Source organism: Labeo rohita, chromosome 14, assembly GCF_022985175.1.
Source record: "Labeo rohita strain BAU-BD-2019 chromosome 14, IGBB_LRoh.1.0, whole genome shotgun sequence".
Lineage (NCBI taxonomy): Eukaryota > Metazoa > Chordata > Actinopteri > Cypriniformes > Cyprinidae > Labeo > Labeo rohita.
Window position 1 is genome coordinate 10,662,545 of NC_066882.1, and position 16,686 is coordinate 10,679,230.

The 16,686-nt window shown below is 33.9% G+C and overlaps 4 protein-coding genes across 5 annotated transcripts; 2 read left to right on the forward strand and 2 right to left on the reverse strand.

Annotated features, from left to right (window-relative positions):
• Positions 1 to 883: 883 nt before the first annotated feature.
• lsm11 (LSM11, U7 small nuclear RNA associated) lies at positions 884 to 4,348 on the reverse strand. Its single transcript, XM_051127635.1, has 4 exons — positions 3,865 to 4,348; positions 3,605 to 3,744; positions 3,436 to 3,519; positions 884 to 2,383 (listed from the first exon to the last, which is right to left on the reverse strand). Exons 1-4 carry the CDS (start codon positions 4,310 to 4,312, stop codon positions 2,108 to 2,110), a joined length of 948 nt encoding a protein of 315 aa, XP_050983592.1. The 5' UTR covers positions 4,313 to 4,348; the 3' UTR covers positions 884 to 2,107.
• Positions 4,349 to 6,498: 2,150 nt separating this feature from the next.
• zbtb3 (zinc finger and BTB domain containing 3) lies at positions 6,499 to 10,641 on the forward strand. The gene is made up of 2 exons (XM_051127982.1): positions 6,499 to 6,950; positions 7,064 to 10,641. Exon 2 carries the CDS (start codon positions 7,077 to 7,079, stop codon positions 8,733 to 8,735), a length of 1,659 nt encoding a protein of 552 aa, XP_050983939.1. The 5' UTR covers positions 6,499 to 6,950; positions 7,064 to 7,076; the 3' UTR covers positions 8,736 to 10,641.
• Positions 10,614 to 12,300, reverse strand: rnaseh2c (ribonuclease H2, subunit C). 2 transcript variants are annotated; one of them, XM_051127984.1, is made up of 5 exons: positions 12,165 to 12,300; positions 11,344 to 11,497; positions 11,149 to 11,261; positions 10,952 to 11,071; positions 10,614 to 10,833 (listed from the first exon to the last, which is right to left on the reverse strand). In XM_051127984.1, the coding sequence occupies exons 2-5, from the start codon at positions 11,495 to 11,497 to the stop codon at positions 10,810 to 10,812; spliced, it is 411 nt and encodes a 136-aa protein (XP_050983941.1). In that variant the 5' UTR covers positions 12,165 to 12,300; the 3' UTR covers positions 10,614 to 10,809. The 2 variants fall into 2 exon arrangements, with proteins under 2 accessions (XP_050983941.1, XP_050983942.1); XM_051127985.1 differs by lacking the exon at positions 12,165 to 12,300 and adding an exon at positions 11,990 to 12,150.
• Positions 12,301 to 12,519: 219 nt separating this feature from the next.
• trmt12 (tRNA methyltransferase 12 homolog) lies at positions 12,520 to 15,949 on the forward strand. The gene is made up of 8 exons (XM_051127983.1): positions 12,520 to 12,571; positions 12,660 to 12,718; positions 13,426 to 13,594; positions 14,093 to 14,291; positions 14,477 to 14,627; positions 14,718 to 14,827; positions 14,928 to 15,085; positions 15,478 to 15,949. The coding sequence occupies exons 1-8, from the start codon at positions 12,557 to 12,559 to the stop codon at positions 15,874 to 15,876; spliced, it is 1,260 nt and encodes a 419-aa protein (XP_050983940.1). The 5' UTR covers positions 12,520 to 12,556; the 3' UTR covers positions 15,877 to 15,949.
• The last annotated feature ends 737 nt before the right edge of the window (positions 15,950 to 16,686 follow it).

A 16,686-nucleotide genomic window follows, 5' to 3' on the forward strand; every position in this document is an offset into this window, starting at 1 on the left:
AACGTTAACTTTGCATGCATTAATAGGATGAAAGCAGTACAGCCACATGTCCCATTTTCACTGGATCCTTTGCCAGTGAACTTTTTAATTGGCGTAAAATTAATAAGTCATCTTGGGAAACTTGAGCTTAATAAAATAGAAGGGAACTGGCCACGGTTCTGATGTCTATTTTGTATAATTTTTTAAATAAATTCAGTACATGATGCTATATCCTAACGTGTCCGTAGCCGATGCCAAATAATGATTTTATGAATATGCAACAAAATGTACAACCTTCCCTCATAAATAAATAGTGGTAGGATGCTGAGATTTTCATTACTAGGCAAAGCTGTGAAAGACTATTTACAGTTCAAGTTTTCTAATAGGTAGTCTATATTATTATGCTGGGAAAACAAACTAATTCTTTACTAGGTTAAGATTCGTCGTTTAATTAATTCTTTACTAGGTTATGTAATTTTTGTTTAAACCATAAATATCTGTAACCATGACAGAACATCTTCATACAACAATAGTAGGAATGGGTTAATAGTATTGTATTCACCTTAATTTTAAACGCTGAAGTAAGCTTATGAGCGAGACTTCCGGTTCAGTAGCTGTTATAAGGAGTTAACTAGAAGAATAACAACGTGCAGTAAACGGTAAAACTGTTCGCATTACAAACCAGTGTGTTCATAATTAAGATAATAGATTCAAATAATATGGACACCATTTTGCAATATCAAGGAGCAAAACCAGCTGTTTTGTACAGCTAAAAACAGCTGGATGACAGGGTTGCCAGGTTTAACAACAAAACCCACCCAACTGATACTCAAAACTACCCCAAAACTAGCGTTTCCCCTGTTAAAAATCACGTTCCGCGGGTAAATACACGTTTTTTGGCAGGGATTCCAGGGGATAAATATCACGTTTTAGGGTCGCTTAAACCCGCGGCAACAGTGTTAAAGTAGTTCAATTCCGCGGGAAAACCGGACTTGGCAACCCTGCTGGACGAGGATGAGACCGGAAGCCAGTCCCATGAAGTTTACAAATGGCTGCGTCCACTCTTACGGAAAAATAAGGTGGTTATGGACATACGATTGAGTAAATCACATGGAAGACACTTCTCTGAAGAGAAAGTGTTTTTATATAAATATTCTTCATCACGAAAGTAATGTGTATATGGCTAATATATGCAGTGAGGGAAAAATAACACTCAAACACGTCAAGACAAAAAGCCTTGAGTGCTACATGCAATTTCCAGCCTCAAAAAGCTCAATTAACCCATTTATGCTGTTTTTTGAAATCCATGGAGACCCAACTGCATTTTTTTTTTTGCACTGAAAGAGGTAAACGTCTAATAGAAAATTCAGTTTGACAGGAAAATAAGAGTATGTATTGGCTGGCCGTTTTAGTGGGGTTGACAGTTGAAGGGAATATCGGCAAAAACTTGGTAAATATATTGCTATTTTTCCCTTGATAGTTTATAAAATGTAACAAAATAAGACTAAATGTGCATTGTTTAATGCTTACAGTGTATCAGTGTCTTACTTCCCCCTAGTGGTCATACAAAGCAAACACAAACAGAGTACGTGACCTTAAAGGGATAGTTCACCCAAAAATGAAAATTGTGTCATTAATTACTCACCCTCATGTCTTTCCAAACTCATTAGACCTTTGCTCATCTTTGGAAAACAAATTAAGATAGTTTTAATGAAATCCAAAAGCTGACCCTGCAGCAAAGGTACCATCACGTTCATAGCCCAGAAAGTTCCCAAGAACCTCAACAAAATAGTCCTTGTGAATTAGTGGTTCAATCATAAAGTTAAGCAGCTACGAAATTTAAAAATATCTTAATTTGTGTTCTGAAGAAGAACAAAGGTCCTACGGATTTGGAATGACATGAGGTTAAGTAAATAATAACAGAATTATCATTTTTGGGTGAACTATCCCTTTAACTTAAACACAACGACCAACCACAAAAAAATAGTTAAGTTTACTCAGCTTTTAACATATTTTTTTTTTAGCTGTTGATATACATATCAATATGATACACTCATTTAACAAAACCTTTCTGGTTGATCTCCATAGAAAGTAAGTTAATATTTCATCTGGGTAGTTATCTTGGGATTTAGTCCTGCTGTATGTTCACAAGAAGAATGTTTTCTCCTCGTATAAAAAGCTGATTGACATGACGTGTGTGCACTCTTCCATACTCCACTTTAGGCTTGGTTTCAGATTTTTGTGTCACTTTTAATGTAGTCTTCTCTTTCTCGGAAGATTCAGATCTCTCCTGGGTATGTTTGGGATCGGTTCTCCTGAGATGAGATGAACTACTTTGTAGCTCTGACTTCCTCTCAACCTCACTGAGGGCCACAGTCTCTTGAACTTTTAGTTTTTCGAATAGCTGTAATAGAAAATTAATTAAATTAGGTTTTTTAGTATAAAGCACAAATTTTTTTAATATTTTCCTATTTAATATGTCTTAATCAATACTAGATGCGATTAAGGATTAATAACTACTAGTTGTTCTGAATATTTAGATGTACACTACCAGTCAAAAGTTTTTGAACAGTAAGATTTTTAAAGTTTTTTAAAGAATTCTCTTCTGCTCACCAAGCCTGCATTTATTTGATGCAAAATACAGAATTATAAAATATTTTTACTATTTAAAATAACTATTTTCTATTTGAATATTTTTTTTTAAGTAATTTATTCCTGTGATCAAAACTATATTTTCAGCATCATTACTCCAGTCTTCAGTGTCACACGATTCTTCAGAAATCATTCTAATATGCTGATTTGCTGTTCAAGAAACATTTTTTTTATTATTATTGTTATCAATATTTAAAACAGTTGAGTAAATTGTTTCAGGATTCTTTGATGAATAAAAAGATCCAAATATCAGCATTTATCTGAAATAAAAAGCTTTTGTAACATTATACACTATACCATTAAAAAGCTTGGAGTCAGTATAATTTTTTTGATGATAGAAATTAATACTTTTATTTAGCAAAGATGCTTCAAATTGATCAAACGTAATGATAAAGACATTTATAATGTTACAAAAGATTTTTATTTTAGATAAATGCTGTTCTTCTAAACCTTCTATTCATCAAAAATTCCTACTCAGCTGTTTTCAACATAATAATAATAATAATAATAATAATAATAAGCAGCAAATCAGAATATTAGAATGATTTCTGAAGGATCATGTGACTATGAAATTATCCTAAAAAAATCAGCTTTGAAATCATAGAAATAAATACATTAAATACATACATTTTAAAATATATTCAAATAAAATATTTCTAAATTTTAAGTTTTTTGCTGTACTTTGGATAAAAAAAATAAATGCAGGCTCTATGAGCAGAAGAGACTTCCGTAAAAACATTAAAAATCTCACTGTTCAAAAACTTTTGACTGGTAGTGTATGTTCAAATATTTCAAATGCATCACCCTTGTGACAGTAAGCGCTTTCTCGTGATAGAGCGCTTGTCCCAAAAGTGGCTCCCTGTAGGTTTCGTCTACATCCACCATTGCCTGTCAGGAAAAGCAGGAAAAAAGAGAAAAATGTTTAATTTATTAATGATTATTAGTAGTTAAAATAATATTATTTAATACTTACCAGGTTCCAAAACTTATCAAATGCCACCACAAAGCCAGAACACACTCCCCGGAGTCCTTTAAAGGTCCGGATGTGAACTTTGACTCTGATTTTCTCCTGAACACATCTGTTTAGCTGTCCTAATGGACTGCCCGTGTGCACTGCAAAAAAGAGACAGAGCCTGGTGAGCTAACTACATAGAAAGCATTTTTTTTGTTGTGAATCAACAGGTATGTGTTTATCATCGTCTTGTGACCTAGACAGTAAAGAGAGAAACATACGTGGCATTCTGGTAAGCACATTTTTAGCCGTTTTTCGCTGTCGAGGGGGCCGTTTGACTCCGCTTCCCTCTCCCTCCTCAACCGGGTTGTTCACCATGAGTCTCTTCAGCCTTTCTATCCTCTCCGGGTCTGCTTTACCCTTCTGTGCTTTTCTGAGTCTTTTCTCGACATTTTCGGGTTTCGCTCGACCTCGGCCGCCTTTCAGGAAGCTCTCATATTCGGCGATGTTATTAAAGCACTTGATATTGGGGTAAGGCAGTTGCACCTGTGGGGAATACAAAACGAGCAGAGGGTCAAACTTATCCGAACTGATGTCCAGCTTAGTTTCGATATCATCTTCGTCAGTTTCTCTTTTTTGACTGGAGGTCTCGGTTGTGGTTTGTTGGTCAGAAGTTTGGGAAGGTGCTGAACAGCGCTCACTTTCTGACTGTCTCTCACCCTCCTCCATTTTTGAATGAGCCGCAGACTGTGCGGGGAATCATGGGTAACTTTTCTGTGTGAAGCCGACGATGAAAACCATCGATGACGTAAAGTTTTCCTGTCAAATATACTAGTACATTATTACTCTTATAGCTTTTAAAACAGTTTATTTATTTAATCTTTATTATTATTATTATTATTATTATTATTATTATTATTATTATTATTATTATTATTTTGTTATTTATTTATTATATATAGTCAAACCAAAATTTAATCTTTTATTTAATCTTTATTATTATTGTTATTATTATTATTATTATTTTGTTATTTATTTATTATATATAGTCAAACCAAAATTTAATCTTTTATTTAATCTTTATTATTATTATTATTATTATTATTATTATTATTATGTTATTTATTTATTATATATAGTCAAACCAAAATGTAATCTTTTATTTAATCTTTATTATTATTATTATTATTATTATTGTTATTTTGTTATTTATTTATTATATATATAGTCAAACCAAAATGTAATCTTTTATTTAATCTTTATTTTATTATTATTATTATTATTATTATTATTATGTTATTTATTTATTATATATAGTCAAACCAAAATTTTATCTTTTATTTAATCTTTATTATTATTATTATTATTATTATTATTTTGTTATTTATTATATATAGTCAAACCAAAATTTAATCTTTTATTTAATCTTTATTATTATTAATAATATGATTATTATTATTATCATTATTATTATTATTTTGTTATTTATTTATTATATATAGTCAAACCAAAATTTATTAGACACCTTCAACATTTCTCACATTATCACAGTTTATTCGCTATTGTTTGAAAATGGTAATAAAATATGACAAGAAAACTGTGTTGAACAAATTCATCTTGACAGTGTCAGAACACTTTGATAAAAAGGTATGTAATGGATTTCAATCAACTAAAAACTGTTAGTATGACAATATTTACACGACTATTAATACAAGAAATGCTTAATTTTGTCCTGTCAGTGGTGTAAAAAGGTCACATTAGCAAAAAACACTTAAGCAAAACAAGGTTGGGTCAAGTGTCTAAATAATTTTTGGTCCCAATTTTTTTTCTCAATTTTACTGTTAGTCCACTGTATGAAGAATTTTTTGCATATACATCACATTTTACTTTATTTTGCTATCCTCACTTACATAAATGAACTATGGTGACCTGCACCCACTAGTATATATCCACAGATATATCAAAAATTATATCTGGTGTCTGAATAATTTTTGGTTATAAATTATATAAATAGTGATTAGCTTGTAATGTCACTTCTTTGTGCGTAATTTTGATATGTTCTGTACTTATATATTTGGTACTTTGGCATTAATTAAAAAGAAATTTAAGTTTATTAAAAATTATTAAAAATAAAAAAATAACAAAATTACTACAAATAAAAATAATAAAAACATAAACACACAAAAAAAAAACATAAAAACAAAAACTAAACTCAATTATACCAAAATAACACTGATTTGTAAGTAACTATTTGTGATTTTTACCCTCCTGTTGTATTGTTTTTGTCAAGGACGAATATTATCCACATACATTATTTTTCTTTATTATCTCTTAAATAAACAGATTGCTGAATAGATAAATTATAAACAATATAATTATAAATAAAAATATTGTTATAAATATTATGATTTAATTATTTGTATTATTATTGTGTATTTTTAATTTCTGAATAATATTTTTAATTCTACTTATTTAAATCTTATTTCTAGTCTATGTATGTGTGTACCCAAAGCTTTTGGAAACTACAACAAATTTCTTTTCTTTTTTCTTTTCTTTTTTTATTATGCTTTGACAACAACATATACAATGAAAGGGAAGCAAGAAAAAAAAAAACAGATAAAAATACATCAACTAAAAGAAAATAAATAAAATAACCAAAAAACAGCCACAATAGTACAATAGTTACTATTCAAATACAATTTCTTGAAAGATTATGAAAAGAGGTTTTTATTTGAAAACTTACACCTATGAATATGATATCTGACTAATAAAATAATCAGCCTTAATTTCAAACATGATGATCATACTTTAAATATCCAAAAATTATATTTTCACAGTAACGCACTTTTTGTGTGTTTGTGCACACTTGTTGGCGAATAAAGCTGGTCTGTTACCGCTTCCGCATTCGTTCTCCTCCCCGTCAGTAGGTGGCAGAGCACACTCACACATACAAACTGAACGTACTACACGTAGAAGTATGTGTTCGCGATGTATTGTTCTAAAAGAAAACATTACCGTATCGCGTACACGTTGTTTTTATAAAATCACACAATAGAGAATCAGTATACCAAATGCTGTCCTCTAGGCTAGAAGGATGTTTTAAAGATGTGTGGCTCAGCTTTCGATTTAAGTTACGGTGCTGTGTTGCAATAACCCATAATAGGAAAATGCTGTGTGAAGAATACCAGAAAATGAGGGATCCGTTAGTATTCCTTCAAGAGTCAAGTATATAAATTACTGGTGTGGATACGTGAACAACTGTTGATGTGAAGAGAATGTCTGTGGATATAAAACAAACATGATGCTACGACAAAACAGCTGATCTTAAAGTGGACGTGGAGACTTTGTCAGCACTCTGGACATTCCTGTAAGAAACATATCATCTTAACAAGAGCTACGTTCTAGTATTATGAATTAAAGATCATTTATTAATATATACACTATATTTATTAACAGTACACCACTGTTTTGTTTTACTAGGTTTTCATTAGAAATGGAGTTTCCAGGACACAGTCAGCAGCTCCTGTCCAGCTTGCGCTCTCAGCGTCTTCAAGGTTTCCTATGTGACTGCACGGTGCAGGTCGGCCCGACTCGTTTCGGAGCCCACCGTGCCGTATTGGCCTCTTTCTCCCCATTCTTCCATATGTTTTACTCTGATCAGTCAATGGGGAACACCAGCACAATCAACGGAGGACCACAAAGAGACACAGTTACAATTAATGGAGATATCGTGACCCCTCAAGCCTTCGGACTCCTCCTTGATTTCATGTACGAAGGGGTTTTGCGATTAGCGCCTCACCCTCCTCCAGAGGACGTCCTTGCCGCAGCCAGCTTCCTACATATGAACGACGTGGTACGAGTTTGCAAAAGACGTCTGCAGGGTCGAGGACTGGCTGAGGCGGATAGTACAAGAGTAGAAGTTGGAGCAAACGACTCAGCTAAACCTGGAGAGCTTGATGGCTTGGGTGGAGAAGATGCACCTGGTGTAGAAACAGAAAGAGATGGAGGAGTAGCACATTGTCCACAGTCGAGCCAACAGATGTCGGTTTATATCGATACAAAGAGTGAAACACAAGCAGGGATGGCTAATCTTCTCACACACAGTGTGGAGAGTTCAGAAATGGCGGATACGACGCAACCAGGAATGGACTCGCAACCAGCAATAAGTAATTCTTGTTCAGGTCCGTCCACGCATCGTTCTTCACCTAGGCTTGACAAGACAAGAGTATCGGTACGGTCTGCTAGCCTCGAGTCTGCACTTTCAAGTCCATGTAGTACGACAGAACCTGTTGTAGCCACCACAGTTGCTTTGAGCAGTGTGGACAACGCTAGTGCTGCTCAAGAACATGAACCTAGCGTTTTCATACAGGCACAAACACTTAAACCTCAATTCCAGAATAAAGGTACTGGAAATCCAGGAACTTCACAAAACGCTTCACAAAACAATCAGATCCAGAATGAAAGCAGACATGAGAATGCATTGCACAATGCAAGAAGCACGCAAAATAAGCGTAAAAAAACAAAATCAAGGGAGGAAAACGAAGACCGCTTTAAAGTTAAAGTGGAGGCTATTGTGATTTCGGATGAGGAGTCTGATGATGTAGATGAGACGGTGGTAATGGACGACGACCCGAGTAGAAATGCAGATTTAGATCACGCCGATGATTATGATGATAGTAACCATGATGTTGAGGAGCTGACTGATACTCAGTTTATACCTGCACACCCGCTAATTCATCTTCCACATCAAGAACCTCTTTCTTTCCCTCCCTCACCGCAAGGTCCTAATACTTCCACAGCAGAAACCACCAGCTTTTCTTCAGCACTTTTTCCAGCCAATTCGCAGCCGGAGCAGCAGGCCATGTACCTTGAGGAATTTCATGACTCACTTGGGAGTTACGTCGAGGACGTGCCAACTTGTAACACTTGCGGGAAGACTTTTTCCTGTGCTTATACCCTGAGGAGACATGCCATTGTGCATACTAGGGAGCGACCTTATGAGTGCAGCTACTGTTACCGCAGTTACACGCAGTCGGGAGACTTGTACAGGCACATCAGAAAGGCACACGATCACGGCTTACCAGTTAAACGCAGCAGAGTTGAGTCAGACCCTCCACCGTCACCACCACCTCCTCAACCTCCCCAGACGTAGCCCTCATTTATGGCTTAATCCTTTATACAGGTCCTTTAAAAGTATGAAATACTGCAGAAGGCTTTTACAAATATCACAAAATCTTGCCACATCTATATTTTGTGGCTCATGCCTCAAAATGGCAAATGTGACTGCTGCTGTGCCATTTACAAACAGAACCAATGGTATTGAAAAAAGGTTTTTGGTGTTGATTCATATTTGTAATGTTGCACAACCCGGTTTTAATATTCATTGCTAAAAGATATTGTTTTTATATAAAGATAGGCAGTGTAAGTCAATTTGAATTGGTGTGGTTCGAGCACGCCAGCCTGGTATATTACAACAACCATTTAATAGGTACCTAATCACATTCATGCTGGCGTTTTACAGTTTAAAATGTCATGTTTATGTCTCTTATGGAATATTGTAGCTGTTATATCAAGAAATGAGCATTAAGATCCATTAGAGCAGATAAATGACTATATCACTACAATGACGAATTTTGCTGTGTTTGTGTTTGTGCATTTTTGTGAGCGTGAAAGATGTTGAGACTTTTAAATATACTACCAGTCAAAAGTTTTTGAACATTTTTTAAGTTTTTTTAAGACGTTTCTTCTGCTCACTAAGCCTGCCTTTATTTGATCCAAAGTACAGTAATATCGTTGCGCTTTAAAATAATTTTCTATTTCAGTATATTTAAAAATGTAATTTATTCATGTGATTTCAAAGCTTAATTTTTAGCATCATTACTTCAGTCACATGGTCCTCCAGAAATCATTCTAATATTATGATTTGCTGCTCAAAAAACATTAAGCATCATTTTTAATCTATTTAAAGCATCCTTGCTAAATAAAAGTATTCTAAAAAATACTATAGTTCTATAGTTTCATCCCAAAAATTGTCCTATTCATCAAAGAATGCTGAAAAAATGTACTTAACTTTTTTAAATATTAATAGAAATAATAAATATTTTTTGAACAGCAAATCAGCATATTAGAATGACTTTTTTGAAGGATCATGTGACACTGAAGACTGGAGTAATGATGCTGAAAATTTAGCTTTGATCACAGGAATAAATTACATTTTTAAATATATTTAAATAGAAAGCAGCTATTTTAAATAGTAAAAATATTTTACAGTTTTACTGCTTTTACTGCACTTTGGATCAAGTAAATGCAGGCTTGGTGAGCAAAAGAGACTTATTAAAAAATTAAAAATCTTACTGTTCAAAAACTTATGACTGGTAGTGTAGGTGCTATAAATTACACACCAGCTTTCAGTGCTTTTGAGATCGGTTCAATTATTTGTTGTGAAATATTTAGAGAACTACACTATTGTTCAAAAGTTTGGGGTCAGTAAGATTTTTTAAAATTTTAAATTAGTACTTTTATTCAGAAAGGACGCAATAAATTGATCAAAAGTCAAAGTAAAAACATTTAGAAAATAACAAAAGATTATGTTGCAAATAAAAGCTTTCTATTCATCAAAGAATTCTGAAAAAACATATCACGGTTTCCAAAAAAATATTAAAGAGCACAGCTGTTTTTAATATTTTTGATAATAGTTTCTTGAGCATATCAGCATTATATTAAAGATATTTTAACATCCTGATATCTGAAGAATCATGTGACACTGAAGACTGGAGTAATGACTCCTGAATTTAGGTTTGCCATCACAGAAATAATTACATTTTAAAATATATTCAAATAAACAGTTATTTTACATTTTGTCTTACTGTATTTTTAATTAAAAAAATGCAGCCTCAGTGAACATAAGAGCCTTCTTTCAAAAATGTACACACCCCAGATGTTTGAATGGTAATGTACGTCAGATCAAAACCTAATATACTGTTAAATAATGGCCAAATATATGTCTGAATTAAAAGTCTGCACAAGGGAGAACAATAAAACAAGACTTTTAATAGTTAGTCATATTGCATTGTGATTCTTGAACATGTGTTTGATAAAAATGGTGGTTGTTACCACAACACTTTAAGTTACTTATTCTGTCTTCCGACAAAGAGTTATTTTCACATTTGTTTAACTGTAACAATGTACTTGAGAAGCAGATCTCCACAATAAAACAATGTCCATTCTCAGTCATCCACTGGTCCATGCATCTGCAGAAAGAGGTTGATATACAAGTTAATTAATACTTCAAGTGTATTGAGAGAAACGTTTTTAGTAAAGCAGATTATAAAGATGGAAAGTGATAAATGCGTATCAAAAGATGCTCACTGCCTCTGCTATCTGAGGCCATGTCATCGCCATCACAACTCCATCATCAGATGTGGGAGGCGTCTCCAAATTCCAGTATGTGAAATGATGGAACACTGAAGAAACTTTAACTACTCTGTCCTAAAAACAAGACGTTTAAGAATTAGTGTGCTAAAAAGTACATGTAGAAATTCATACAAGTGGATAAGTGCAGGTACCTCTTGATCAGATGCAGGCTTCTGGACCTCTTTTAGCACTACTCCTGTGTATCCTTTTGGGCAATGCAATTCCTGACCCTTCAGCCCCCGACCTCTGAATGACACTGACGTTTCTGCAGAACACAGTCTTATCTTTATCGGGTGGAGCCTTTCAGCTTGTTTCATTGTAAAGGTGTGTACTTATATTTGACTAACCGTGTTTGCGTTCCTTTACAGTGGGATTAAAGAACTTGAAGACTCCAGCAGGTCCATCATGCTCGATTTCACAAGGTAACAAGTGGATCTGTGGTTTGTCAGCTTGCTTGAGGGAATCAAGCCGGATAGCTGTCACACAACTGTTTTCTGACATCTAGTAAAACAAAGAGTGCAAAGCACATGTGACAATTGCCAGCATTGTTATTTCATTAATACATAACCAGCTATTGTGACAACATGCCCCACTATAAGGTTACAATTACTATTTTGACCATATAATAATAGAGTTGTGAGCTTAGATATGCCTCCTACAATAAACTAACGTTACTCAGAATATTTTCCAGTTTATATAACGCTATAAGATCGTAGAAAAAGCTATTTATATCTATAACTTGTGCAGATATCTTTTTTTTTTTTTTTTTTTTTTTTTATTGCAAATTCAAATATTACAATAATGAAGATGTAACACGGGGCATACGGACATCAAAAAAAAAAAAAAAAAAAAAAAAAAAAAAAAATCAAAGATGTTGTACAACTGACTCAAGGATTTAAAAAGTTTTAGAAGCCTTTGAGTTCAATAGACTTTAAATCAGATGAAAACAATCTAAAGTTAAGTTTACAATGGCTTTATGAAGGTGAAATTTACCCAGAAGACAAAGCAATAATACAGTATGGACAAGATTACTGTCTTTAGAATGAAAGTCAGACCAAAAAAATTAAAGGTTCTGTCATTTCTATCATTTTGTTACAACAGAAAGATATTAATGTGGTAACTCTTGACCAAAAAGACTTAGAGAATGAGCAATGTGCAGATATCTTACCTTGCTTGTTTTCAGTACTGTTTATAAAGTGTCACGTGGGTCAGCCGCGTTTACTGTGATTGGACGCTCTGTATTTCTTCGCTGCCACGTGGATGTTTTTCGCGGTAAAATCCAAAACATTCTGCCATCTACTGTTTCGATGGTGTCGTCGGATGATGACTCGAAAAAAGACTGTATTTTTAATTTATTGTTATTATTAGCGGTATTTTTTATAATTACAACAATTAACAGATGACAGGGCTTTATAATAACGTCTGTTATATTTTTTATAAGCTCACAACGCATTATTTCCTATTTCCACTCGCTCTACAAGTGTAACACTGATAATATTCCTACTAGGAACTCGAAACTCTCTAGGAACGATATTACTCGCAAGCGATGGTGTCTGGTTTATGTCCATTATTCCTGTAAGGTTCAAATAAGGTTTTGATGGACCCCCCATATTAGTTTGTTTATATAATTAATATATTTACACTATTTTTAAAACGTCTCCAGTGGAAAATGGTTGTAATTCCGTGTTTAAAAGTGCCGCAGCGTCACGCACAGCTGTACAGGTAGGATAACTACAAATAGTTGCTCTCTGAATCTCTGTGGCATAATTTCCTTTGTGTAAATTTAATAAGTTTAATTTAAATAAGAAATCTGTTGATATCAGGTTCTCATTGTTTGAAAATCTAAACAAATATTCCTTTTGCATTTGCTATCAAAAATATATCACACCAAATTCATTTCTTAAAAAGTGTTAGTTGGTCAGTTAATACTGTAAATAGAGTTTGAGTGTTAATGATGTTCCGTGAAACACCCCTGCTGAAAAAAACAAACAAAAACAAAAAAAAGCCAATCAGCTTAGGCTGGTTTTAGCTGTTTTTTTCAGCAGGGATGTTTCATGGAACATCTCAGTATTAACATAAAGAGATACTAATTATAAATCATTAACAATCAATAAAAACTTATTTAATAACTGACCAACTGGTCATAGCTGGTCAGCAGGCCAGCTGGAACAACCAGCTAAAACCAACTTAAACCAGCTTGATCAGCATAGCCAGGCTGGGAGACCAGCTACTTAAACTTTAAACCAGCTAAGACCAGCTAATCAGCTTAGGCTAGGTTAAGCTGTTTTTTCCAGCAAGGATGTGGGTAAATAAGTGTAAGAATAATAGAAAGAATAAGAGTAAGAAAGTGAGTTGCTGTCATGTTGAAACTAGTTAACTTGAATGGTTCGCATGTTTTGTATTTAAAAACGTGCTGGTGTGTTTTTTAGAAAATACCTACAGTCACAAGGCGTTCTGGACCGCAAGTACACTGCACAGAAACACTCAGATGGGACTGTGACCCTTCCAGTCATAGCATCTGTTTTGGCACAACTTGATCTAGTGGCACTAACAAAACATGTCGCACAAGACAGCTTTTGTGAAATTGTTGATATCCAGGTGAGCACAATTATTAAAGATATGTGACCCTGGACCACAAAACTAGTCATATGGTTAATGTATCATCTGAATACATAAGCTTTCCATTGATGTTTGGTTTGTTAGGATAGGGCAATATTTGGCCGAGATACAACTATTTGAAAATCTGGAATCTGAGGGTGTAAAAAAAAAAAAAAGTACTGAGAAAATCGTCTTTAAAGTTGTCCAAATTAAGTTCTTAGCAATGCATATTACTAATCAAAAATCAAGTTTTTATATATTTACCGTAGGAAATTTACAAAATATCTTCATGGAACATGATCTTTACTTAATATCCTAATTATTTTTGGCATAAAATAAAAATCGATAATTTTGACCTATACAATGTGTTGTTGGCTATTGCTACAAATATACCCATGCTACTTACGACTGGTTTTGTGGTCCAGGGTCACATACTGTATATGCTTTGCACCCAATTCACTCTACATATGAACATCAGTAGATCTGCTTTTATTTTAGGCTCCCTCATTATCAAAGAAGGAAAAAGTTCAGTCTTTTCATAAGAGGCTTATAGAGACTGCACAGTCCTTGTTGATTTCTAAACGAGAGAAATGGAATGAGGATCTGGAGAGAGACATTCCTAGCCGATGGCAGTGCCATGGAGATCTTGTCCTGTTTAGCGAAGGCTGCTTCTCTAATGCTATATGGAAAGAAATAGGTGGGTAATAATGAATCTGAGACCCTGACTAGGTCAGATTTTGTATGTAAAATAATTCAATTGTATATCCTCAACGTTTAATTTATCCTAGAATAACATCTCATAGTAACTCATATCTCATAATATTTTACATTGCTTACTTGATAAACATTTTCAAGCATGTTCTTACTTTTTATGTGTTTTAGGATCTGAGTTCTGGACTGCAGTTGCCCAGACACTGGGAGTGAAACGTTTAGCACAAATTAAAAAAATCTCCCAGGATGGTTATCGCACACCTATAGTGACAATGCTTTTAGGAGACAGCAGCTATGTAACACACATTGATAACCACATTAGGTAATTTATATATCATGTTATTTGGGAAATAAAGAACTTAATATATTAAACAAATATTAAATGAATTAATCTGTCTGACTGAAATTTCAGGTATGAGTTTGATGTCACCAAGTGCATGTTCTCTTCTGGGAATATCACAGAGAAGCTCAGAATAGCCTCCTTTGACTGCAGTGGAGAGACTGTGGTTGATTTATACGCAGGTAAAAGCAATGCAGTGTGTACTATTGGAATGGGTTGGAATGTGAATGATTAATTTTTAATCACTCAAGATGTTTGATCGAATTTTGCCCCATTGTCCAGGGATTGGTTACTTCACTCTTCCATATCTGGTACATGCTAAGGCTTCTCATGTGCATGCATGTGAATGGAACCCAGATGCTGTAAAAGCTCTACAGAGAAACCTGCAGATCAACGGTGTGTCAGACCGCTGCACTGTCCATCAAGGAGACAACAGACAGGTCAGGATAACAGCTTGTACACTGAAATACAAAAGTGCTGATTAACATATATTCACATCACGTTACTTACTAAAATTTCAGAAAAAAAAAAAATTGTTGTGAGTTAAGACCTTAAAAAATAGCCATAAATCAGAGTAGAAAATCTTACATTTGTTAAGTCCTTAGATTTTTTTTTTTTTTTTACCAATTCAAATATCTAAATATCTTCAAATCAAGAAGCATTTACTTGAGATGCAAAATGAAGATATCAAGTCTTGTTTTCTGAGAAATTTAACAAAATTGAAGTTATGTATTTAAGTAAGGTTCTTGTTTTAATCATGAACACTTATGTCATTTTGGCTTTTTGCACATCTGGTCAGTTGAATTAATATACTTTTGGACATCCTTTTTAGCTTCCATTACGTGATCTTGCCGATCGAGTGAATTTGGGCCTGATACCAAGTTCGGAGGAGGGATGGCCAGTGGCATGTCATCTGCTAAAGAGAGACACTGGTGGAATGCTGCATATTCATCAAAATGTCACCACACCTTTGCACCATGAACCACCTGAACATTCATCTGCAATAGATGTTGAAAAAGGCTCTTCTATGGAAGAATCTTCTCCAAGGATCCAGAGAGATATGCAAGTATGGACTGCCTGGGCTTCAGACACAGCCAGACGCATCTGTACACTCTTGTCAGATATCACTGGAAGCAAATGGAGGACAAATATCAAGCACATAGAGCATGTGAAGACATACGCACCACATATCAGTCATATAGTTCTAGACTTGGAGTGTAAACCTCTCTGATAAACACATTCAGTCATGTATAAAGTTGTTTTAATTTTAATTTGAGTCTATGATTAAAGCTTTAATTGCTGAATTTTTGCTTTGTGTGTGTGTTTGAGATGCAAAATTATAATAGTGGTTTGTTTTTAAAAATCTGTCTGTGGTGTTGGTTACTGTTCACTTATGAACACTGAACACATATACAGTTAAGGTCAAAAGTTAATATACACCTTGCAATAATAGGGATCATACAAAATGCATGTTGTTTTTTAATTTAGTACTGACCTGAATAAGATATTTAACATAAAAGATGTTTACATATAGTCCACAAGTAAATATAATAGTTGAATTTATAAAAATAACCCAGTTCAAGTTTACGTACACTTGATTCTTAATAATCTGTGGTTACTTGAATGATCCACAATGTTTTTTTTTTTTTTTTTTTGGTTATAGTTGTTTATGAGTCCCTTGTTTGTCCTGAACAGTTAAACTGCTGTTCTTCAGAAAAAAAAAATCCTTCAGGTATCACAAATTCTTTGGTTTTTCAGCATTTTTGTGCATTTTTAACCCTTTCCAACAATGACTGCATGATTTTGAGATCCATCTTTTCACACAGAGGACAACTGAAGGACTCATATGCAGCTATTACAGAAGGTTCAAACACTCACTGATGCTTCAGAAGGAAACATGATGCATTAAGAGCTTTTTTAATTTGAAGATCAGGGTAAGTTTATCTTGCCTTGACTTCTGGGAAACATGTAAGCATCTTCTGTAGCTTCTGAAGGGTAGTACTAAATAAAAGGCAAAATAAGAAGGCAAAAATAAGAAAAA

Coding starts and splice junctions, on each gene's coding strand:
- lsm11 (XM_051127635.1), bottom strand. CDS start 4,312: ATGGAGGAGGGTGAGAGACAGTCAGAAAGTGAGCGCTGTTCAGCACCT. Junction 3,520..3,604: donor TTGATAAGTTTTGGAACCTG/GTAAGTATTAAA, acceptor TTTTCCTGACAG/GCAATGGTGGATGTAGACGA. Junction 2,384..3,435: donor AAGCGCTTACTGTCACAAGG/GTGATGCATTTG, acceptor TTTCTATTACAG/CTATTCGAAAAACTAAAAGT.
- zbtb3 (XM_051127982.1), top strand. CDS start 7,077: ATGGAGTTTCCAGGACACAGTCAGCAGCTCCTGTCCAGCTTGCGCTCT.
- rnaseh2c (XM_051127984.1), bottom strand. CDS start 11,497: ATGTCAGAAAACAGTTGTGTGACAGCTATCCGGCTTGATTCCCTCAAG. Junction 11,262..11,343: donor TGTAAAGGAACGCAAACACG/GTTAGTCAAATA, acceptor TGTGTTCTGCAG/AAACGTCAGTGTCATTCAGA. Junction 11,072..11,148: donor AGCCTGCATCTGATCAAGAG/GTACCTGCACTT, acceptor TCTTGTTTTTAG/GACAGAGTAGTTAAAGTTTC.
- trmt12 (XM_051127983.1), top strand. Junction 13,595..14,092: donor GTGAAATTGTTGATATCCAG/GTGAGCACAATT, acceptor CTTTTATTTTAG/GCTCCCTCATTATCAAAGAA. Junction 14,628..14,717: donor CACATTGATAACCACATTAG/GTAATTTATATA, acceptor CTGAAATTTCAG/GTATGAGTTTGATGTCACCA.